Here is a 24,248-nt window from a genome sequence, read left to right on the forward strand (position 1 = left end):
GAGGCTGAAACTATGAGTTACCCCACTTGTTAGCATGCTTAGCATGCTCTCGACTCATTCACGAAAAACTTCAAGAAGTCACCAGGCTAGCCTACTGTAATTACCGTAGTAGGCAGTCCAAGCCCCACAGCAACAGAGGGTAAACAAACACTGCTTTACTATACAGGATTCATGCGAACACTTACAGCAGGATGCACTTGTACAAAAAAAAAAAAAAAAAGGCAGACATATTGCCAGAAACACCTGAGCTGCTGGTAAAGATTTATTTGGTAAAATCCATACATATAAAAGATACAGTAAACCTCGTATTATTTTCAAGAGAAACTTGAAGAAATTTAATGTACAGGCCTATCATCATGATTTGTCCTTGGTCAAATGGGAACATATAGATTTGTTGCCAGATGTTGAGCTAGCTTGGACATTTTTTTTAAAGATAACTTTGAGAAAATTGTAAATAAACATGCTCCCAAAAGAACACTCAGGGTGAAGGGACGAGAAAACCCCTGGTTCTCTCCAGAATTGTCTGATGTCATTCATGAGCGAAATGAGGCATGGGCCAAAGCTAGAAAAAGTGATTCTGCTAGTGATTGGTCCATTTTTAGACAATTGAGAAATAAATGTCTCATTAAAAAGGCTAAATCAGAATACTATGTGTCTGTTACAACTGATAATCTTAATAATCCGCAGAAATTTTGGAAGGTGATCAAGTCTATCTGTGAACAAAAGTCCTCGGACACTTCCTACTTTTGTTTTAAAAGACTCAGCCCCAGTGTATGATAGAACCGAGATCTTAAATTGTTTTAAGCACTTTGTGTCATCTGGGTCCTTGTTTGAAGCCACAAGAACTGTTCCCGTGCCTCATTGTACTACAAGCTCTGAAGCATTCTTTGGAGAACCTTTTACATTTGTACCTTTTACCGTGCAACAAGTACGTAAGGCTCTCAAAACTTTGAACCACAGTAAACCTCCTGGGCCAGATTTTATAGAGCCTTATTTTGTGAAAATGGCTGTTGATTTTATTGCACAGCCCACCACAACACTTTAATTTATCAATTGAAAACAAAGAACTACCTTCAGTTTGGAAGTCAGCCTTTGTTATTCCTCTTTTAAAAGGAGGTGATCCAGCAGTATTAACCAATTACAGGCCAATATCTAATTTCTGTGTCCTGTCAAAAATCCTTGAATCTCTGGTGTGTGAGCAACTCAAAGATTTTTTTATACTCAAACGACCTTTCAAAGCTGCAATCAGGTTTTAGGAAAAAGCACAGTACTGTCACTGCTGCCACAAAAGTGATTGACATATTTGTTGCCCTTGATAAAAAAAACAGTACTGTGCTGCGCTTTTCATTGACCTGTCAAAGGCATTCGATACTGTGGACCACACAGTTTTAAAGAAAAGGCTCTCCAGTTTTGGTCTTTCAGATCATGTAGTTTCCTGGTTCACAAATTATTTAAGTGATAGGACCCAATGTATCAAATATGATGACTTGTGTTCAGAATTTGAGAGAGAGTGTCCACATGGGGGTGCCACAGGGTTCTATATTAGGTCCCCTCCTATTCATTATGTTTATAAATGACGTGTGTGGGTCAATGTGTCTGATGCAAATATGCATTTCTATGCCGATGACACAATCATTTACTGCTGTGGGTCATCCCCTACTAATGCTGTTGAATCCCTGCAGAAGGCCTTTGATGTGATCCAGCACGCATTTCTGCAGTTAAAATTAGTACTTAATGTGGATAAGACTAAAAAAAAAAAAGTTTTCAAAGCCAAGGAAGGGACTGTTAAACATCCCCACAGTATTCACTCTTGAGGGAAATGAAATAGAGGTGGTCCACGTGTATAAATATCTTGGTATCCTGCTTGATGACACCCTGAAATTCAAAGCCCACATTGAAAATCTTAAGAAACTGAAGCTGGGTTTTTTTTAATTTAGAAATAAATTTTGTTTTTCTTTTGATGTTAAGAAGCGCCTTGTCGCTGCAACCTGTTTATCTATTTTAGACTATGGAGACTTGTTGTACACGAACGCTTCAGCTCAATGCCTAAGTAAGATTGACTGTGTGTCATGCTGCCCTGAGGTTCATCACTAATTGTAGGGCCTTGACCCATCACTGCGAACTATATTCCCGAGTCGGATAGCCGTCACTGTCTACCAGGAGGCTGACTCTCTGGTATACCTTTATATACAAGGTAGGGCTGTGCGATATATCGAATATACTCGATATATCGCGAAAATTCTGTGTGCGATACATAAAATTATTATATCGTAATTATCGAGTATTTTATGGTCATCTTCCGACTTGCGTTTGTTTCGTGTTTAAAACCTTTCCCGGTGGGTTTCTCCCTGTCCCTCAGGCAGTAACGTGAGAGGCTGCCTAAGGGTAAAGAAAACTATAACGTCACACACTCGCCAACCAATCCCGGGCGACATCTCGGTGCTGAAAGGAACTTCCGGGAAGATTTTCTAGTTTCGGTTGTGTTGCCAGATTGGGAGGTTTTAAGTGCATTTTGGCGGGTTTTGAACATATTTTGAGCTGGAAAACGTTAGCAGTATCTGGCAACACTGCCGGCGGGAAGATTTCCTGGTGCCCGTTTACAGCGCTGACTTGGTTCGTGCAATCGCTGGTGTTGCATAGGCTACCGTGTAAGCTGTCAATTTCAGCGACAAATTACTTCCTAAAAGAACTAGTAAGGGGTCAGTCAACTGGCATTTTTTTTGGATATTGCGAGGAGGACGTGGAACAGCAAATGCCAGTTTGTAAAGTGTGCAAAAAAAAAAAACCCTGTCATCACGAAAGGCAGCAGCACTACAAATATGTTCCATCACCTGAAACTCACCCGGTACAGTATGAAGAGTCTCTTAGGCTACGTTTACATTAGACCGTATCTGTCTCGTTTTCTTCACGGATGCACTGTCCGTTTACATTAAACCGCCTGGAAACGCCGGGAAATGGGAATCTGCCAGCGTCCACGTATTCAATCCAGATCGTGTCAGCTCCGGTGCTGTGTAAACATTCAGAATACGCGGATACGCTGTGCTGAGCTCTAGCTGGCGTCTCATTGGACAACGTCACTGTGACATCCACCTTCCTGATTCGCTGGCGTTGGTCATGTGACGCGACTGCTGAAAAACGGCGCGGACTTCCGCCTTGTATCACCTTTCATTAAAAAGTATGAAAATACTGCAAATACTGATGCAAATACTGCCCATTGTGTAGTTATGATTGTCTTTAGGCTTGCCATCCTTCCACTTGCAAGTAGTAAGTGATATGCGCTGGGATCACACACACAGCGGCTCAGTCCCGAATTGTGGCTTGTGCACTTCACTCGCGTGCTCCGTGAGCTGCGCAGGGCCGGAGTGCGCACCCTCCAGAGGGCACTCGCTGTTCAGGGCGGAGTGATTTGGAACACAGGATGCCTGCGGAGCCGAGCGTATCCGTGTATTGGTGTTGCTGTGTGCACATAAATCGTGTATTGGTGTTGCTGTGTGCACACTAATCGTTTTAAAAACGTTAATCTGATGATCCACTGATACGGTCTAATGTAAACATGGGCTTAAACTCCCAACTACTTGTTCACGAGCTAAAACCCCCCCAGCTAAACAAACGACCATAGCGGCCTCGTTCTCCAAAGCCACCCTATATGAGAAAACGAGTCAGAGATGGAGAGCTATAACGGATGCAGTCACCAACTTAATTGCCGAAGACATGATCCCAGTTAGTACAGTGGAAAAACCAGGCTTCCAAAAATTACTAAACACACTCGATCCCAAATATGAGTTGCCTGGTCACAGACATTTTACAGAGAAGGCAGCAGCCGGAATTATACACATCTGAGAGGCAGAGCCAGAAAACACCCAGTTCAAAAGTGTGCAAAGAGAAAAATGATGTTTTGCAGATCTCTCTTCTCTCCCTCAATTGTGAATGTTCCAGTGGTTCTCAGTAGTCAGGTTAATAGCTTGGAGATCTATTTTTTAAAATAATAGAATGAAAGGGCACTTTTCTTATTTAGGCTAAATGTCTCTCTCAGTGTTGAGCTTGCACTTTATTGGTTTGAGCTCTGAGCAGCTCTGTATTGTTTTGCCCCTTTGTTGCAATTTTCAAGATTGTTTTTGCAGTTTGTGCCACATCTTTGTTGAATAAAAATAGTCTTATTTCAACTCAATCGTGATTAATCACCAACATGAAAATTTAAAATGTGTTGTTGAAAACCACCTGTAAAGTTAACCAAGAATGTTATTTAATCTGCAGGGATTGTAGTGAAAACAGTAAAGAGAGTAAAAGTTAGATTTCATGGGGTCCTTTAGAGGAGATTTAAATATATCGAGATATACATCGTATATCGTGAAATGGAGAAAATATATCGGGATATTCATTTTTTCCCATATCGCACAGCCCTAATACAAGGCAATACTTGGACTACTGCCACCCTACATCAGTAACCTAATCACACTGAGGAACCTTGACTCTTATGGTTTCCGTAAAGTGTGACGTCACTTACAATACATATCTGTGACGAATCTCAGTCATCCAGGTACATAGTAATCTGTGGTTGGTTGAAGAGAGCAACTGGACTTGCTTGAAGATTCTTGAAAACGTTTCGCCTCTCATCCTAAAGGCATCCTCAGTTCTGTCTGACTCGGTTCAATGATGGTCGTTCCAGGTTGACAAAAACGAACAATCCTCTCTGGCTAAGATGTCTGCCAGTTTTCTGGAAGTCCTCTCATAGGGATCTCATCCCAAAGTGCGTAGAAACCAACCACAGATTACTATGTACCTGGATGACTGAGATTCGTCACATATGTTTCTACGCGCTTTGGGATGAGATCCCTATGAGAGGACTTCCAGAAAACTGGCAGACATCTTAGCCAGAGAGGATTGTTCGTTTTTGTCAACCTGGAACGACCATCATTGAACAGAGTCAGACAGAACTGAGGATGCCTTTAGGATGAGAGGCAAAACGTTTTCAAGAATCTTCAAGCAAGTCCAGTTGCTCTCTTCAACCAACCACAGATCACTTACAATACACAGCCGCATTCGACAAAATTGACCATAGCGCCAGTGATGTTTCTTCATGGATTTCCTCAAGTATTTAATAACAATGATCATGAAAAACAAACATTACCATATCAATTAGTTACACAAAAGTGAATAGAGTTGTTTTAGTTGGTCATGACTGAGGCTTTTTTGACAACACTGAATCAAAGCAAGACACCCAACAAACATCAAGCTGCTTAGCTGCAAATCATGTTTATGCCCAAAGAAACTCAAAATAACACATCAGGCTTAATAAAAAGTTAGGGAAGCCATAAAAAGGGTTTCTTTACCCTTTGAACTTCTCTTTTGCGGACTACCGACCGCGTTGTCTCGTTTGTCTTATCTGCTTTTTGGCCAAAGATTGTGGGAACTGCATCTGGATTCAGCACTGGCTTGTACAGTATTCCTAATGCTGGTGCGTCAGAGTTGTTGGAGTGAAAATTTTCTTCAAAAAATGTTCCAAGCACAAGAGCTGCGTGAAGCAGTGTTTGTTTACCCTCTGTGTTGCTGCGGGGGTTGGACTGTCTACTATAGACCCCGAAGCCGCCGCCAGGCACCGCTAAAACCGCCATTTAGAATTTGAGCCGCCGCCAGCCAATAATTTTGTAAGCCAATTTAAGCCGCTATCTAATAAAATTTGGCTGAGCCACTAAGAATTGTGTACATCAAATAATGGGTTTATCCACATCATGAGCTACAAGAAAAGTGACACAAACATGATCAACTGTACACACTAGTAGTAACAATAGAGACGTATAGGCATACACTGTAGAGATTTAGAACTGATATCACAGCACAGAGAGCCACCACAAGCTTGCCGTTGTGACTACCTGTCTGGCTTCCCGCCCCTCACACCGTTACCACGATACACTGGGGAACCCGGGAACCCACCCAGAGCATCAATCGACTCCGATATCGACGAGATGGCTGCATTCTTTGCCGCTGCTGAGGGAAAGTGTAAAGGTATTTTTTTTGTTTGTTTGTTTGTTTCACATACTTCGAGATTGATAAAAAAAAAGTACTCCACCACTCTACTTTCATCATAGTAAGATAGCTGCCAGTCCTTCACTGGTCATTGCTAGTGAGAGTAGATAGCTAGATGCCTTCCTCGAACAATCCAGATTAGCTTATTATTAGCATTGAACTACAATCTTGCTAGATTTATATTTACAATGAAGTAAGAGACCAGGGGACCTGTGGTAATTTGCTATTTATTCCCCCCATTTGTTTGATCCGTTCGCCCGGATATATGCCACACAGTGACGTCCAGTATCAGCCATTTGTAGCCATAAACATTTTGGTGGCTGCAGCAGCCATTAAGGTTTTGGCTGAGTCAGCTAGCCAGCCAATAATTTCATCAGCCAGCCATTATCCTGAAAACAAACGGCTTCGGGGTCTAGTCTACTACAGTAATTACGGTAGGCTAGCCTGGTGACATCTTGAAGTTTTTCCTGAATGAGTCAAGCACAGGTTAATGAGTGCTTATGCTGCCAGGAACATGGAAAAACTTGCGCACTTGCCTCTTTAACAGATTTGGGCAAGTCAGACTGTATGCAGATCTGTTTGTAGGTTGCCTAGCAAGGTTACAGTCGGCAGAATGAGGCATCATGGCAGCACTACTTGTACCGGGGATATAAATATATGGGGGGGGTTAAAAAAAAAAAAAAAAACCTTCCCCATTCAGTTACTTAGGAGTACATCAGCTGTTCACTCTTCCCTTGCTGTTTATCAGTGGCATCAGTATCATCTTTTCCCCCTCCACTTTTTTGTTAGAGAGAAATGGAATTTCATTTTTTTTCCATATAAAAAAAAACTTTTAATGAAAGTTTCCAGCCAGGGGCAGCTTCAAGTCTTACTCATTATGCGGAGCTTCCGTGTCTTGTGCCCAAATGACATCAGAGCACTGCCGGAAACGATTGGGGGGGATTTTTCTGATTGGTTAAAATATATTTCAGTGGTAGCCTCCATGAAATCGTCCATTTTGCATAGAAACGGACTTTCGGAGATGGATATTTTAGTTGTGTGAGCTTCTTATTTTCAATTATTCACATGAATCGTTAGATTATATCATAATCTAGCTTCATAACTATCTTAAAAATGGGTTTTCTTTTCTTTTAAGTAAAGTGTCAAGAGGGAGGGGATTGAGGTTGTGCCATCAAGCTCCAGAGTGACTCCCAGATCCAGTATTTTTGAGATAGCTTAAGTATGGCAAGCACTTTTTACCCCCCCCCAAAAAAAAAAAAAAAAAAAACCCACACACACCACCCCAAATGCACAACCACATCAGTCAAGCCCTTCTTGCCCTGGGTGCTTGGGCTCTAATAAGAGGAAAACAGACCAAACCAGTTTTCCATTCAAAAGGATTTGAGACTGCATGTGTGAAAGCGAGTCTCTCGGCAAGAAAATCTCTAAGCCATGCTACATTGGTTCTCCAGGACTGGAGTTCAGCTCTTAGTTCACTGTACCTTGTCTCAGGCGTTTTCTGGGATCCTTCAGGTTGTTCGACCTCCAGCGAGTAGTCCAGAGTCACCATTGTGGCCTTGTTGTTCACCCAGAGTACAGAGGTGTCGATGTCTTGTTTCAAATCACTCTAGAATACAAAAAAAAAAAAAAACACACAGCACACGCATTTAAAAGGGGGTGGGGGGGGCACCCTTGGATTTAAACAGTAGAGAAAGTTGTGTACTAGTGTCTGAAACATTGCAAATTAAAATCCCACAACTCCTGAACAGCTTCTGGCTTGGATTCAGTTCTGTCTCATGGACAAGTGGCTTGAGATAAAAACATTTGTCTAATGAATCAATTGAAGCTGCTACACAAATGCGTGCATAGATGGGATATGCTTGGGTAGTTTGTTAACCCTAAATCATGACTACATTATGGGGGATACCCAGGGTCAGCTCCGTCGTATTGTTTACCTTCACCTTTGTTAAAACACTGCATTGTTCTGTCTACCCGTGCCTAAAGTGAACTGCTGTGTGCCTTACTGTGTCTCCACAACAAAAACACCTAATATGAGCTTTTAATCAGCTGCCAGTCGAGATCTCATCTCATTATCTCTAGCTGCTTTATCTTGTTCTACAGGGTCGCAGGCAAGCTGGAGCCTATCCCAGCTGACTACGGGCGAAAGGCGGGGTACACCCTGGACAAGTCGCCAGGTCATCACAGGGCTGACACATAGACACAGACAACCATTCACACTCACATTCACACCTACGCTCAATTTAGAGTCACCAGTTAACCTAACCTGCATGTCTTTGGACTGTGGGGGAAACCGGAGCACCCGGAGGAAACCCACGCGGACACGGGGAGAACATGCAAACTCCACACAGAAAGGCCCTTGCCAGCCACGGGGCTCGAACCCGGACCTGCTTGCTGTGAGGCGACAGCACTAACCACTACACCACCATGCCGCTGCCAGTCGAGATGAGAAGAAAAAAAAAACGGATAAGTTTAATCCGCAATGAAAACATTCAAACTGAATTAAAATGGACAAGTGTTTGTAGCTTACATTTCTCTAGTGGGAAAAAGACTTACGGTACTTAAACTGTGACCCAGCAATATTTCCATGGTCTGCGGTTACAGAAGATTATAACAATCGACACTGTTCATCGTCTGAAACTAGCGATATTCCAAAGCCTGTAAAATGAAGAAGCATTCTTCGGCCTTTGCCTCTCGACGTACCGAAGCACTCAGCACCCGAACGAGCCTGTCGGACCCATAAAACTCCCAAACCACAAAGGGTTCTCTTTCTGGTCTGTATAACGTTCAGTGTACCTCACTAGCGGCATTTATTGAAGTAAATGCATTTACACTGAACATAACACTGCAAATCAACAGGTTTCCAAAGATTTTTTTTTTTGGTAACGTTTCCTGATATCAAGTTTTATTTAACTAAAATCACTCATTTATAAAATGTTTTAAGACTCTGAGATTTGATGTTGTACAGTGTCGTAGACTGTCAATCTCTAGATTGTATGAATTCTTGTCACTTATATCTTACCTTCTCACCAAGCTTGATTTGGATTCCGATTTTCCTGCTGTAAACTCTCGACATGTTATCCACCTCTTTAAAATCACCAATTTCATGGTCTTCCATGACAGAGCACAGCAAAAAATCACTCCTTTCACATCACGCTCACGTAAAATTAATCTAACATGTGCTATATTGCTCAACTACTGACTCTGGCCATCCCCCATAATGCAGTGCGATAACCAAGTGATGTAGTTATGCTTGGGGGCTATTGAGAAAAACACACAATGGGACATCCCATTACTGATCATGTTCCTCAGATAAGAATGGGCCGATGTAAAGCAGAGTTACTGTTGACAAGCTGAGTTTCTCAGACTTCTTAAAACGAGGCTTGTGAGCAAATAGCTGTCTACAGTTGAGAAGTGATAACAGGAGTTATCACTTTGTGGACATTCAACATTTAATTGTTCTTTTTCTTCACCACACCGCCCCATCTTTGATCGTTTTCCTGTAATAGCACTTGCTTCATTTTAGACATTTTATGAAAAATAGCTATCAGAAGGTCGGTGTGTAATGCAATACTGAACATTTCATAGTAAGAGGAGTGTTACTTATAGCTGCATTCTGCTGAATAGCAGTTTCATGTTTTAGCTGGTTTAGGCTCATGAGGAAGTGCCAGAGTCCAACGTAAAAGTTTTAGGCCTATGTTGGCCAAGATTTCACTAGAACCTCATTTCTTGGACTTGCTTGCTGAAATGTTCATTTCCCTCTGTTGGACCCAAGGCTGCAGATGGTTGTCAGCTCTTGATCTTAGGCCATGTACACACGTAGCCGAACATTTTCCCCCCCTCCGTTTATAAAAATATGTTTTATCCACACCACCTCGTCTTCGAAAAAAATCCCTTCCACACATAACCGAACATCTGCGTTTTCAATCACATTCATAAGCATTCCAAACCTGTAGATGGCATTATTTCCCCAAATCCTACCCCCTAATCACATCAGAATAGCACCTGCACAATAATTAACGCTTTCAAGGCACTACTCCGATCCATTACTCTTTGTCCATGCTTAATCTGGCTTCTGCAGTAAACAAAGGTCGCACGTTTGACGTCAGGGCAGATTTGTTGTCATTTTTTTGGCGCAGATTGTGACGTTCTAAAACGCAAAACTCCGGTTATCTCTGTCTACACGAAAAGGCATGCACGGAGTTTTCAAAAATCTTCACTTTGCCCGGAGTTTTTTTTAAATATTCGTTTTTGATGTGTTTTCATGTGGATGACAGGCCAAAACGTAGAAAAATATCTTCGATTTAGCAGATACCCGGCTACGTGTGGACGGGGTCTTAGTTTTCTATCACTGTGTTACTCACATACACAGATTTAAGACGTGCAACAAAGCGTGACCGGATGAATAACCTGTGTCCAAACCTTATTTTTGCAAATCTGACAGGGTTCGATTATAAACTTGAAAAAGCGATGTTTTGAATGGTTTATGCAACTAAATAAGGTGATAACACTGTGCTATACTTGAAATAAAACACTTGGGAAAACGTTATTGAATAAAAGAATCAACTTTGTGGCCACATCACACCACCGACACTGATCATTTTCCAATAACCGCATGCTCCATTGTATGTTATTCGTTACATACAGGTCAACCCATAGGCATGAAAAGGTGTACGCTTAAAGTTCATACAGGTTTTATTTATTTATTTTTTGGGGGGAGAGAAGAGATGACATTTCTTAAAAGCAGACATTTTTTTTTTCCTTTCTTGTTTTTGAAATGAGATAGGTTGATGTGACCCGGGGACATACTGGGTCTTTGGACTGTTACCTTCCCAGTCTGTAATGGCCATAGAAAGAAAATAAGTGAACAGACAAGTGCACACTTCTTACGTAGAATTTTTTTTTTTTTTTTAAAAGGTACAACAAATGCCACATACAGCAATCAAGATGGAGTCGTGTCAACTCTGTCAGAGTTGACCGGCAGTCTGCCAACCAAGTAAAATGTTCAACATTAAATTAAAAATAATAAATAAATTAAAAATAAATAAATACCCACCCACCCTACCCCAACCATTAAGACACTGTAGTGGATATTCCAGATTTCCCCTTTCGGCCAGAACCTTAGGGCCTCTGCATGCTCTTGCGACAAGGCTTTCGCAGATAGCTTTTCGCAGACAGTTGTAATTTATCGTTGAGCGGGGAGTAATAGGCGTGCGCGATGTTATTCACCGCCACAACGCAAGGGGGCGCGAAGTCGCGAAATCGCTAGGAGTAGTTGGTGGGTGTGGTTAGTGGAGTGTTTATCCTCCAGTTACTTATGACTAGAACTGGAGTCGTATAGATGTACGTACTTCCTCGATCAACCGCTCTTCGTGCTGCTCCATCTTCGCTCGTGTTTTTAAAAATGCCGGTCGTGAATACAAGCCAAACCGGGAAAGTAGGGAAGCGGAAGTGCGTGTACAGCAGATGTAGAGTGGACCAATCAGAGCCCTCTTGTCTGCGACGCTGTCTGCAGTGGTCACAATTTTTGGGAGGTGCGCGCAGCGCGTCTGCGGGGGGGGGGGGGCTTCGCAGACGCCATCTGCGAGGACTGGGTTGTCAGCATAAATTGGCCTTTAGTTCACCTGCATGACCAGTCAAAGCCCACAGGTAAAATTAGCTGGTCAACTAGCATTAACATTCTTTCCATGATGCTAAATTTGGATAAAACGTAATTTGACATATGTACTTTGCAAGGCTATGTTATCTGAACTGACCATGGTATTGGAGTAATAAGCTGCTTATTACTCAAATAATAAGCACTGGTGTGACTGAGAAATCTGTTAGCCACCATGCACTGAGGTGACTCCCATAAGCACCAACATTACTGTGGACTCTTTCACACCATTTCAGGCTGTTGGGAGTTCAGTTTAGTTTGGCACAATAGCTTCTCAAATGTTAGGGATGTGATAGGACATGTAAGCTACGTAAATACCCCATGTATCTAGCCTCAGGAATATTACGCACACGGTCATAAAGCAGCAATGTGAAGACCATAGCAAAACAATTCCGTGGGTATGAGCGACAGAGTTTGTGCTTACAGATCTTAGCTAAATCAGAGTGAAGCTACATATATTTAAAAAGGCACTGCTGCAAAATCTTTCATATCATGCTAAAACAGAAGGGGGACCCCAAGGTGTTTTTTCAAATTAATAAAACCCCACCCTCAAATTTATAAAAGCATCTCTGGGAATGATATAAAAATACAGTAACTGAAGTGTATGGCATGTCCCCTTTAACACAGGAATACCTGGTAATAAATGTTCTTGCCCTGCGGAGCGTTGCCCGTCTCGAGGATGTAGTCATAGTTACGATGATCGATGATCATGATTCCTCCAGGTTTCACCATGCTGGCTATGTTCTGCAGGGCCAGCTTCTGATCACTCTGATCCCCTGAGAGATAGTCCATCGGTCAGTCAAAACATCTCTAACCATTAACAAGCTCCAATTCAACATTAATATGCTTTACCTTTAAAATCTGGTAAATGAGCAAACGAGTTCCCCAGGCAGATAACTGCGTCAAATCCGTCTCCTGGCTTCGAAATGTCCTCGGGTAGCGCAAGCCAGTTTGCCTCTTCAATTACTGTACGGGAAAGGTGAACCACAGAGGAATCATCAGTTCAACAAAGTCCCAAAACACAGTCATTTACAGGACTAGATGTTGTTCCACTCCATCTACATTCTGACACGTTTCTTACCCCAATTATCAAACGCTGGCTCTTTCCTTCTCTCCCATCTCTCCTTGAGTGCATACTTCAGCATTTTATCACTGGCATCTACACTCATCACTCGGAATCCCTCCTCCAGCAACATGATCGAGTCCACACTGCAAAAACAAGTCGTTTAAGCAACAGCACTGTGTCGGACAGATTTCAGGGTCACAGTAGAGGCAGCTGATTTCTGGGGAGTTCAGTCCGGGATATGATCATTATCTTCCTCCGATGTACACGAAGACAGCATCTGCATCATGTCATGTGACAGTCAGAGTTGCTAGCTTGGATTGGAGTGTGTTGTTCCCCTTATACCACAGTAATTTGGCAAACAATTAATTTTATATTATTATATATATATATATATATATATATATATATATATATATATATATATATATATATATATTTTTTTTTTAAAACCAATCGATGGTCCAGTGATTACATTTAATGTTGCATGATCTCTACAAAAAACAAAAAGTTGGCTCCTGTTTCACTTAAATTTATCGCTGCTATAAACAAACAAGGCGGCACGGTGGTGTAGTGGTTAGCGCTGTCGCCTCACAGCAAGAAGGTCCGGGTTCGAGCCCCGGGGCCGGCGAGGGCCTTTCTGTGCGGAGTTTGCATGTTCTCCCCGTGTCCGCGTGGGTTTCCTCCGGGTGCTCCGGTTTCCCCCACAGTCCAAAGACATGCAGGTTAGGTTAACTGGTGACTCTAAATTGACCGTAGGTGTGAATGTGAGTGTGAATGGTTGTCTGTGTCTATGTGCCAGCCCTGTGATGACCTGGCGACTTGTCCAGGGTGTACCCCGCCTTTCACCCGTAGTCAGCTGGGATAGGCTCCAGCTTGCCTGCGACCCTGTAGAAGGATAAAGCGGCTAGAGATGAGATGAGATAAACAAACAAGTCTTTCCTCACTCACCTCTTGAAGTTTACAAAAAAAAAAAAAAAAAAACACAGCTTGTCTTGTGAATGAGAAACCAGAAAGCACAAAATTCTGTCCGGAAAACTCTCCAATATTGTAAATACTTACTGACCTCTATAAAGCTCTGACACTGGAGACTCATTTCCATAAATTTTAAACAAAAACACTTCCTTACAGAATGCTTCCTTATATTAATGACTATTTAACAAAGAAAAACAATTCATTATTAGCCCCAAATAGTCTGCGATTCATGTCTCTATGCAAGTTGTTACTATGGAAACAATAACGCATTAACCTGTGATTTGCCTTGTAGCCAGAACTCCTGTCAGAGCTGCCGTTATAGAAAATTTTAATGACCATCAATAATGGCATAGCTTCAGCCCTGCGAGAAGTCAAATCTAGGTAGAAAAGTTATATGCACCCTAGATACCCCTACTTTTATGCCAGAAAATTGAAAAACAGCGAGAGAGAGAGAGAGAGACAGACAGACAGACAGAGAGAGGGGTGATGTGTGGAAACTGCTCGTTAGGGTTTAATTACTCCACATCTTCATTATTAATTGCAGTTATGCAAATTTGCATAGAAGCTACTGTATATGCATCCCAGGCAGACCTGCCTTCCTGCCAAAAAGAATTAAAAGAGTCAGTGAAGAACTGATAGAGAAGCGATTTTTACCTCCACCAAGGAGGTTATGTTTTCGGTAGCGTTGGTTTGTCTGTTAGCAACATTACGGAAAAAGTAATGAACGGATTGCTCTGAAATTTTTTCCAGAGGTGTGACTGGGCACAAGTAACAACCCATTACATTTTGGCGGTGATCCGGATCACCATCTGGATCCCGGAATTTTTTTAAAGGATTCTTGGCAGAGGTCTGCACTCTCCGAGTGCTTTTCTAGTTGTGAAATGTGGACGACACCAGACGCCACATGATGGCATAAGCTCCTCGCCTGTTCAGCTAATAAGCCTCAAGAACCTGTACTGAGGAAGCCCTTGGAATGCATTTATCATTTAAAAGGGGTTCACAGCTGCAAAATATTTGAAAGAATGTGGACACAGAGGTCCTTTATCAAGGAACTTCATGTAGCTGTGGACTGGGAATGTACGAATTCCAAAAAAACAAAAAACACCCCACTGATAACCAAGTCATCCCAGACCACAACAGTGCAGCATGTTTAAATATGCACCGTTTTTAAAAAATAAATAAAAAATAAAAACCCCGAACAAAAGCTGTTAACCACTTAAATGCTGTGTGAAACTGGGTGCTCTCTGTAGCCTACCTCCAGTTCAGGAAAGAATGGAGAAACCATCCTGTCCACCATTTGATATCGCATCAGCCTCCATACCAATCAGTTCAACCCTGAAGATTGAACCAATTACAATATTAAGTTAAAATGAATTTAATGTCCCTCAACACCCCTTTTTTCTTGTACAAAGCAACAATCATTATGTCAATTGACCATATGTTTTCGAACCATGGCTGATCCAAAAGGCCATAAATTGATGGAAACTCTGCCAAGACTGAACTGGAAGATCCTGAAGGGGTGCATGAGACACGTGTAACAAAGACCCAGGTATCAATTTCGTTCCCGTGTGCAGCAGTGGTTAAACCAGTCTTGATATAGAATCACGTTTTGGAGAGAATTGATAGTGATCGGGATTCTCACATGTCGGATGAAGGGGCAGATATTCGAGTAAATGGTTATTTTTTGAGCCCCCAAGATGAGAAACTGCCAGCTCACGACAGTCCCACTCAGCACAGATAGTGCACCACCAGCCAGAGAGAACTGGAAACACAGATGATTGGTTTGTAGATTTTTATTCCAAGCTGGCCACTGCAAAATATAGGGAAAATATTTATATGTACTTCAAATGCAGAAATATCTTTAAAACATACACTTATTCAGTGTAATTACTGAAAGAAAATATGAAGTGGGTGATAATAGGGTAAATTGACAAACTGTCCAAATGTCAGATCAAATGTCACTTATTAAAATCAATGGGTTTCTTTTTTGCTCCAATAATTCCCATGTGGTTGTTTTGGTGGTGATGAACACTTTAATCAGATTTATGAGTAATAGATGACATGAAATCTACCTGCTTCGTTTGCACAAACTTCACCCACTGCCGCTTTAAAATTAGAGTCATTTCTCGGAAATTCATGAGCTGAACGTCCCGTTTATGGATTTGAACATCCAAACAACTCAGCATTTTCCTATCATTATTTTTGTAAGATTCCAACAATATCCAATTTCAGTGCGTGAACAAGCAAAGTCAGATGAACTGAAATGACCCAGATAACCAGGGTTCCACGTGTGAAGTCATGTGAGATTAGCCCTGAGGCAAGGCTGCCTTTTTCCGGGATCCAGAAGCCGCGATTTGTCGATAGTTTTGTGCTTGATAAAATAAAATACTTAATATTCCCCCCGGCGGCACGGTGGTGTAGTGGTTAGCGCTGTCGCCTCACAGCAAGAAGGTCCTGGGTTCGAGCCCCGGGGCCGGCGAGGGCCTTTCTGTGCGGAGTTTGCATGTTCTCCCCGTGTCCGCGTGGGTTTCCTCCGGGTGCTCCGGTTTCCCCCACAGTCCAAAGACATGCAGGTTAGGTTAACTGGTGACTCTAAATTGACCGTAGGTGTGAGTGTGAGTGTGAATGGTTGTCTGTGTCTATGTGTCAGCCCTGTGATGACCTGGCGACTTGTCCAGGGTGTACCCCGCCTTTCGCCCGTAGTCAGCTGGGATAGGCTCCAGCTTGCCTGCGACCCTGTAGAAGGATAAAGCGGCTACAGATAATGAGATGAGATGAGATGAATATCCCCCCCCGCTTTATTAATCCATTTTGGTCATTACTAATGATATTTCATTTTAAAGCATTACAATAAGGCGTTACATACACTTTAAATAAATGATCAACTGAAACCAAGAAGGGTTCAACAAGCAAAGTCTCAGACATACAACTTTTAAATGCGGAACATCACAATAGTGCTGTGTAGGCATCAGAAGCACGATAACTGCACTCACAGACTTGTCACTTATCTACACCGACTCGCATAAAATACTGCGTTTTGAAATGGATAAACTAAAAATCACAACTCCACCTTACCTTAGAATAGTTTTAGACCAAACTTCATAGTATCTTTAGTGTTTTTAGGAACAATGTTTTCCTTCATAATTGGATTCTTCACTTACAGTGAGAAAGCAACTGGCAGCCATTTTGCTGAGTCGCTCGAGAGGATTATCAAGAAAGAGTCAGACTTTCTCAGCTAATCAGTGCATGCGATTTTCTATAAACCACCTGCATATTTATACTAAACAGCTGATAAACAGCAACTTTGCCCCTGATTTCCCTATGGACGAGCCACCACTGCTAGTGAATGTACATGGCCCAGTTAGCCAAATATCATTCTATAAACAGCTCAGCACTGACCATGTAGTAACCTCAACTCCAGACATCAAAGTTTTTTTCCATAAACCAACTGTACTGCTAGTGTGAATGAGTGCTACGTAGCAGTATGAATATGGGCGAGAGGTGCCTGGTGTGCTGCATTGTGCTGAATAAACAGCATGTGTTCATCCACTGCCATTCAAAACAGCTGCTGCATGTGCATAAAAGTATGAGTACAAGTTATTATTAGGGTCAGGTTAGTGTGTCACTGTTTCACTGGCAGACAGGATAAAGTTCAGCAAGCCTGAGCTGTAGCTATAAAACAATTTCATCCTCTTACTGAAAACAGGACTGTTCTTGAATAAGGGTTGGGAATTACACACTTCACCTCATAAATGCCAGAAAAATACTGACAACATAAGGCAAATAATGTGTAATACACTTTGTAGAATAGACAAAGTCCATTTGTACTGATAGCATTCACCATTGACAGCACTTTCCATGAAGGCATAAACGAAATGAAAGTAAAAATCGCTCACTGTGTTAAACCAGTTAAATCCTGTTTTCAGATCTGTCTAAAACATGTCTATAAATCAAGGAATTGAGTCATTTGCTGTTTATGCTGACGGAGGTTTAATTTTGATGATGATGTTCATGACGTTCGAGTTAAAGGAACTCACATGACAAATGGATTGAAACAAAACTACATTTTAGAACAAGAGTGCTCTGAACACAATATTCTCCACTGGCAACTCTACCATAACTCTGGTAAAATGCGACTGAATTGAACGAAATTACAATCTGCGTATTACCAACATATAACAAAGAATCCTGCCAAGTTTCACGAAATTCCTCCAAAAAAAAAAGAGGAGTTGATTTCAGAAGGTGGCGTACCCTTCCCAGAACGGATAGACAGACATTGCCACGACATAATCCCCCTTCGGGCCTTTCGGCGAGCAGGGGATTTTACCCCCCCCCCCCTTTTTTTTTGCCAAATTACACGAAATTCCTCCAAAAATTGTGAGGGAAGTTGATTTCAGAAAGCAAGCACACCTTGATGAAATTGCCAAAAGTGCAAGTTTGTTAATAATCAAGGGCATAACTCTGGTAAAAATTTGCCCAAATTAAACGAAATTTCAATATGCGTATAATGGTCCTAACAAAGAATCCTTTTGCCAAGTTTGGTGAAATTCCTCCACAAATTGTGAGAAGAGTTGATTTCAGAAGAACGTACACCCTCATGAAATCGTCAAAAAGTTATTTAAATCAAGGGTCAAAACTCTGGTAAAATTTTCACAAATGAAATTAAATCCCAATATGCGTATTACCATCATATAACAAGGCCTTTTGCCAAGCTTCGAGAAATTTGCCCAAAAATTATGAGCAGAGTTGATGTCAGAAAGGAAAAAAAAAAAACCACCTTCATGAAATTGTCAAAGTACAAGGTGGTTAAATCAAGGGCTGTAACTCTGGGAAAATGCGAATGAATTGAACAAAACGATATGCATACTGATGAAATACAACAATGCCTTTTGCCAAGTTTTGTGAAATTCCTCCAAAAATCGTGAGAGGAGTTGATTTCAGAAGGTGAGCACCCTTCCCGGGACAGAAAGAAATTGCCATGATATAATCCCCCTTTGGGCCTTTTGACCAGCGGGGAATAAAAACTAAAAAAAGTCATAATTTAATATAGCAGGCCACAAACACCAACTTAGTACAAATTAAAATTTCTTTATACTACAGTACTGTTGAATTCTCAAATCTGATTGGTCTGACTGCAAGTCCTTCCAAAAGTGAAAATCAGGTGGTGTCTATTAAATGCACTTGTTCTAATACATTATATTTTTATAGCAACAAAGAACACATGTATATGTACACATACAGATTTAAAAAAAAAAAAAAAAGGTGCACTTGTTGGTATGGTCAAGTTTTCTGTGAGGAAACATTTTTGAACGAGTCTCCAGGATCAGTGCTTTCTAACAATCAGAAGTAAAGCTGCAACTTTAAACATCCCACCAAAGGAAAGTCTTCAGAATGGAGGGCTTTACTGTTTAACGATCACTCCATTATAATAAAACTTCAGGATATACCATTATTGCAAAAGCAATATTGCATTTTACATGTATTAAATATTCAGACATCTTCATGGGTCCCAGAACTGTCACCACCTTCAACCAAGATCCTGCCAATGGTATTGTATTACAGCTTCTTCCAGCCTCTTTTTCTGAAAGACTGGCTTACATAGTTAGAGAAATAATCAAAAAAGCTTTTCTAAAACTAATATTTTAGAGATATTTTAGCTAATACATCTAGACAACCAGCATTTTAGAGATTAAGTTGCAATCCAAAGTCAAGTTCCTAACATGTTTGTAGCAGGTGGTCAATATATCCGACTGCTTGATTAAGGTGTGTTGACAGCATCAGAGAACAAGTCAGTTTCCACAGACGTATACGGCCAATTACATGCCCCCCCACCAATTCATTTTTTCCTAGAAAAAATAAATACACATCACCTTTATCTATAATATCCTTTATGTGAATATACTTTCAGTGCATTGTGGGTGGTAGAAATGGGCAACTGGACTTGCTTGAAGATTCTTGAAAAAAATATGGTAACGCTTCATGATTTTGCGTGTCATACTTGCGCCCAGAAGCAGCCAAACTTCTCCGTACATGTCCCAAGAATTCGACCAATCAGTCTGTCCATGTTCAAAGAATTCGACCAATCAGTCTGTCCATGTTCCAAGAATTCGACCAATCAGTCTGTCCATGTTCAAAGAATTCGACCAATCAGTCTGTCCATGTTCAAAGAATTCGACCAATCAGTATTTCTGATCATTCCACAGTGGCCATGCTAATCTTCTCTGTATCGTTCCAATTTTAGTATATGCGCTGCCGTAGCAAGCATGGATGACACGCAAAATTGTGAAGCGTTACCATATTTTTTTCAAGAATCTTCAAGCAAGTCCAGTTGCCCATTTCTACCACCCACAGTTTACTATGACCTGGATGATTGAGAATCTTCACAGACACTTTCAGTGCATCAAAAAAATAAAGTGGGGGGGGGGGGGGGGGAATTTACCCATGTAGAATTTTTAATTAAAAAAAAAAAGTTTGCCATTAATTTACATTTGAAAGAGCCGAGTCCCTTTACAAAGGAAAAGGAAGGTAGTATGTCCAAGACTGATGATTTTATTGTGTATTACAGGTATATAGTTTACGGTAAGGTCTACAGTGAAGTTTAGATTTGAACTGAAGTTTTAGACTTGGGGCATTTGGACATTTTTAGAGAAGCCTACAAAATGTCGTACATTGTAGTCAGAATCCTTGTACTAAAAGCAATATTTAGCAAGTTTTACTTCCTTTTAAATAACCACAGTCATAGGGAATGGGCTTGTCCTCAAAAAAGGAAGTGTGAAGGAAAAATACTGGGGGAGGAGGAAAAAAACAAAACCTCCAGTCAGCTGACCAAAGCAGAACAGCAGCTGCTGAGGCAGCAATAGAGCAACACCAGCAAAGCAAAAGGATTAACAAGAAACTGACTCTGCTGAGGGGAAGGGGGGGGGGGGGGGGGGAACCCATCCAAAATAAGGAGTTGAAAAAGAAAAACGGTCAAAAGAAAAAGGATAAAACTAGGGATGTCCCGATCAGGTTTTTTTGCCCTCCGATCCGATACCGATCATTTGATTTTGAGTATCTGCCGATACCGAGTCCCGATCCGATACTTCTTATAATCCATAAAAAATAAAGACGAGGAAAGAAACGGATCCAGGATGTTCCTCATTTTTTATTTAACACCTTATTTTAACATCCAACAACTCCGTTAGCAAACAGAGCACTTACGTGAGGCAGTTTGAACAATAAATAAATTTTTAAAAATAACCTTAAAATACCTGGCAGGAATGTAAACAAATAAAAAAAATAAAGTGCCACAGTGCCGGTAATTTGCTTTTAAGAACACATCTCACAGTGGTGTATAGTAATTTCAATTAAGGAAATGAACGTTTTTCTTGATGAAAACAAGCATTTCTACCCTTTCAGGTTTGAGCCCGTTTCTTTTGTCATCCAACGAAAAAAAAATGATCTCATGCTTTGCTTTCCGCTTCGAACTGCTTCCGTGTTCAACTTTGCCGGCAACAGGCAGCCAATAACCAATAGCGTCTCCGCTACAAAGTGATGTCATGCTGCACGCGTTGATGTTGCTGTGTTGAGACAAGAGGTCTGGTCTCACTCTGTGCCAACGCATAGCTATTGATGTGTTAAAAATGAGAATATATTATATAGATATATATCCGATACCTGATCGGGAGGCAATGCCCGATTCCGATCGAGTCTGAAACCATGTGATCGGGCCCGATTTCCGATCACGTGATCGGATCGGGACATCCCTAGATAAAACCAATGAGTGGAAAGAACCTAACCCTGCTGAGATAGAACTAGAGACCTGTGCCAGTCTGAGCTAATCTTTTTCTGATTGGGAGATAGAAGCTACGGTAAGTCATGAGCCTGGGTAGATAATTGTTACGTTAGAGGCTCTAGAAATGCCGCAGTATGGCATAGGCTTTATACAATGCAAGCAATCGGCAACTTGGTATGGTAAATTCTTCAATTAGATTAATCTGTGGGGAAAGTCTCAAGAATTGGTGAAAAGGCATAAATTAGAAAACCGGCGACACCAGGATTTGAACCAACATTGCAAACACCTGTTCCTTTCCTGGACAGTACTCTAGACCACTTGGCCATGGAGGATTACATCGCGGATGGAGGTTATGTAACGTGGCGCCAAACTGCGACTGTGGAATTGCTACCTCAGGCTGGCACCCCAATGACCATCTTACATTCTTGAACACGCTCGAACATACACATGGACAGGTGCCTCCAAGCCTTAGTCAAAGGCTGAGCCAAAAAGACCTGGTGACTTCCTGAGAGTAGATGCCTACTGACAGGGGTGGGGGAAAAACCATAACTAAAACACATAAGCAGAGACGCGTTAATCAGGCCCTTCACTGAACTTCATAAATATCAAACCCTCAGCTTGAGTTTGTCTGTCTGAGACTGCTCCTGGTATGTAACGTCACCAAAACCATCACACAGCACACTTGGATCATGAAAAGGTCAGGTTTTGGTAAGGAAACTGCAGCATAAACGTTTTGCTAACTACCAGCATTTTTGAGCTCCTGGTCATGAGTGTGCACAATCTCCCCCTCGAAAACATGCACATCAACATTTGGTACAGGTTCAAAGTCAAACAGTAGAGACACGGCTTTTGAGCGGTACGAGATAGAGAGAAGCCAACCAGTCTTTCGTCACATGTACGCTTAAGCACAGTGAAATTTGTCCTCTGCATTTAACCCATCTGAGAACACACAAGCAATGAGCAGCTGTGTATGCTACAGCTGCCCAGGGAGTAGGTTAGCTAAGTGGGGGTTAGATGCCTTGCTTAAGCACAACCTCAGGCCATGGCTACCCCATGTTAACCTAACCACATGTCTTTGAACTGTGGGGTAAACTGAAGCAAACACAGGGAGAAGACGCAAACTCCACACAAAGGCCCTCGTCGGCCACTGGGCTCGAACCCAGAACATTCTTACTGCGAGGCGACAGTGCTAACCACCACACCACTGTGCCACCTACAACTGAAGTGTTTATCTGACAATTGTAGGTTTGGAGCCAGACAATGTCACAGCCATCCACAACTGGAAGGCAAGAGCGCAAAAGTGCTTTTGAGGTGGGAGGGATGGCAAACTCTTTCTCCTGTCAGTCAATCATAGTGATACTAGTCAATCTTGAGTTTATGTATGCAGAAGAGGGCAGATAGCACTTGCCTCCACACATTACACAATCCTGTGATATTGCTTGAGCATCAGTTTAAAAAAAGATGCAGTTGGCTAGCTCCATGCATATTAGAGGAAGCAGGTTAGCCTTTTTCCCCTCCCTGGTTTGTAGCAGTTGTGTAATAGGAGGGAGGAAAAATCAGCACATGACAAAGTTTAGAGCTCTGGTAGGGAAAAACATGACCGCTCCAAGGAACAAAAGTCATTGTAACTTCGCAAGAATGGTCCAGAGAACGGAGCTCAAAGGGCAAAGCTGCCAAGTGAGCAGAATTTCCAAAAATGAAGAGTTTATGATTTCATAGCCCTTTGGGTCGCAACTGTATGTTTGTCTTTCTGGTAAAATGTTCATTTCCTCGTATACGCTTGAATTTTCATAATAGCCCATGGGTAAATAGGTCAACTTGACCTTGATAGCAGGCAATAAATCTCACTATGTCAGTCAAGTGACACTCCAGGTACAGATATACACTTGTGTTCAAAATAATAGCAGTCCAACACGACTAACCAGATCAATCACTGTTTTTGGTGGAAATTATATTACTACATGGCAAATAATTTACCAGTAGGTGTAGTAGTCATAGAAAACCAACAGACCCAACATTCATGATATGCACGCTCCTGAGTCTGTGTAATCGAATAATTAAGTGAAAGGGGCGTGTTCAAAATAATAGCAGTGTGGAGTTTAATTAGTGAGATCATTCATTCTGTGAAAAAACAGATGTCAGTCAGGTGGCCCTAATTTAAGGATGAAGCCAGCACATGTTGTACATCCATTTCTCTCTGAAAACCTGAGAAACATGGGTCGTTCCAGACATTGTTCAGAAGAACAGCGTGCTTTGATTAAAACGTTGATTGGAGAGGTAAAACGTATACTGTAAAGAAGTGCAGAAAATGATGGGCTGCTCAGCTAAAATGATCTCCAGTGCTTTAAAATGGACAGCAGAGAGACGTGGAAGAAAACAGAAGACTACCATTCGAATGGATCGAAAAATAGCCAGAATGGCAAAGACTCAGCCAATGATCAGCTCCAGGGTGATCAAAGACAGTCTGAAGTTACCTGTGAGTACTGTGACAATTAGAAGATGCCTGTGTGAAGCTAATCTATCGGCAAGAAGCCCCCGCAAAGTTCCACTGTTTTTAAAAAAAAAAAAAAAGACGTGCTGAAGAGGATACAATTTGCCAAAGAACATATCGACTGGCCTAAAGAGAAATGGAAAAACATTTTGTGGACTGATAAAAGTAAAATTGTTCTTTTTGGGTCCAAGAGCCGCAGACAGTTTTTCAGACGACCCCCAAACACTGAATTCAAGCCACAGTACACTCTGAAGACAGTGAAGCATGG

At 41.6% G+C, this 24,248-nt stretch overlaps 1 protein-coding gene and 1 pseudogene across 1 annotated transcript in view; both read right to left on the minus strand.

Moving 5' to 3' along the window:
* Nucleotides 1-24,248, minus strand: part of gnmt (glycine N-methyltransferase) — a 38,660-nt gene that overhangs the window by 2,866 nt on the left and 11,546 nt on the right. Inside the window, exons 2-5 of the mRNA XM_060934707.1 lie at nucleotides 12,759-12,886; nucleotides 12,530-12,643; nucleotides 12,311-12,453; nucleotides 7,506-7,630 (exon numbers count right to left, since the gene is read on the minus strand). Of these exons, the coding sequence (XP_060790690.1) occupies nucleotides 7,506-7,630; nucleotides 12,311-12,453; nucleotides 12,530-12,643; nucleotides 12,759-12,886 (510 nt within the window). The remainder of the gene's footprint in view (nucleotides 1-7,505; nucleotides 7,631-12,310; nucleotides 12,454-12,529; nucleotides 12,644-12,758; nucleotides 12,887-24,248) is intronic.
* LOC132894714 (U6 spliceosomal RNA) lies at nucleotides 19,880-19,978 on the minus strand (annotated as a pseudogene).

This window comes from Neoarius graeffei, chromosome 11 (assembly GCF_027579695.1).
Source record: "Neoarius graeffei isolate fNeoGra1 chromosome 11, fNeoGra1.pri, whole genome shotgun sequence".
Lineage (NCBI taxonomy): Eukaryota > Metazoa > Chordata > Actinopteri > Siluriformes > Ariidae > Neoarius > Neoarius graeffei.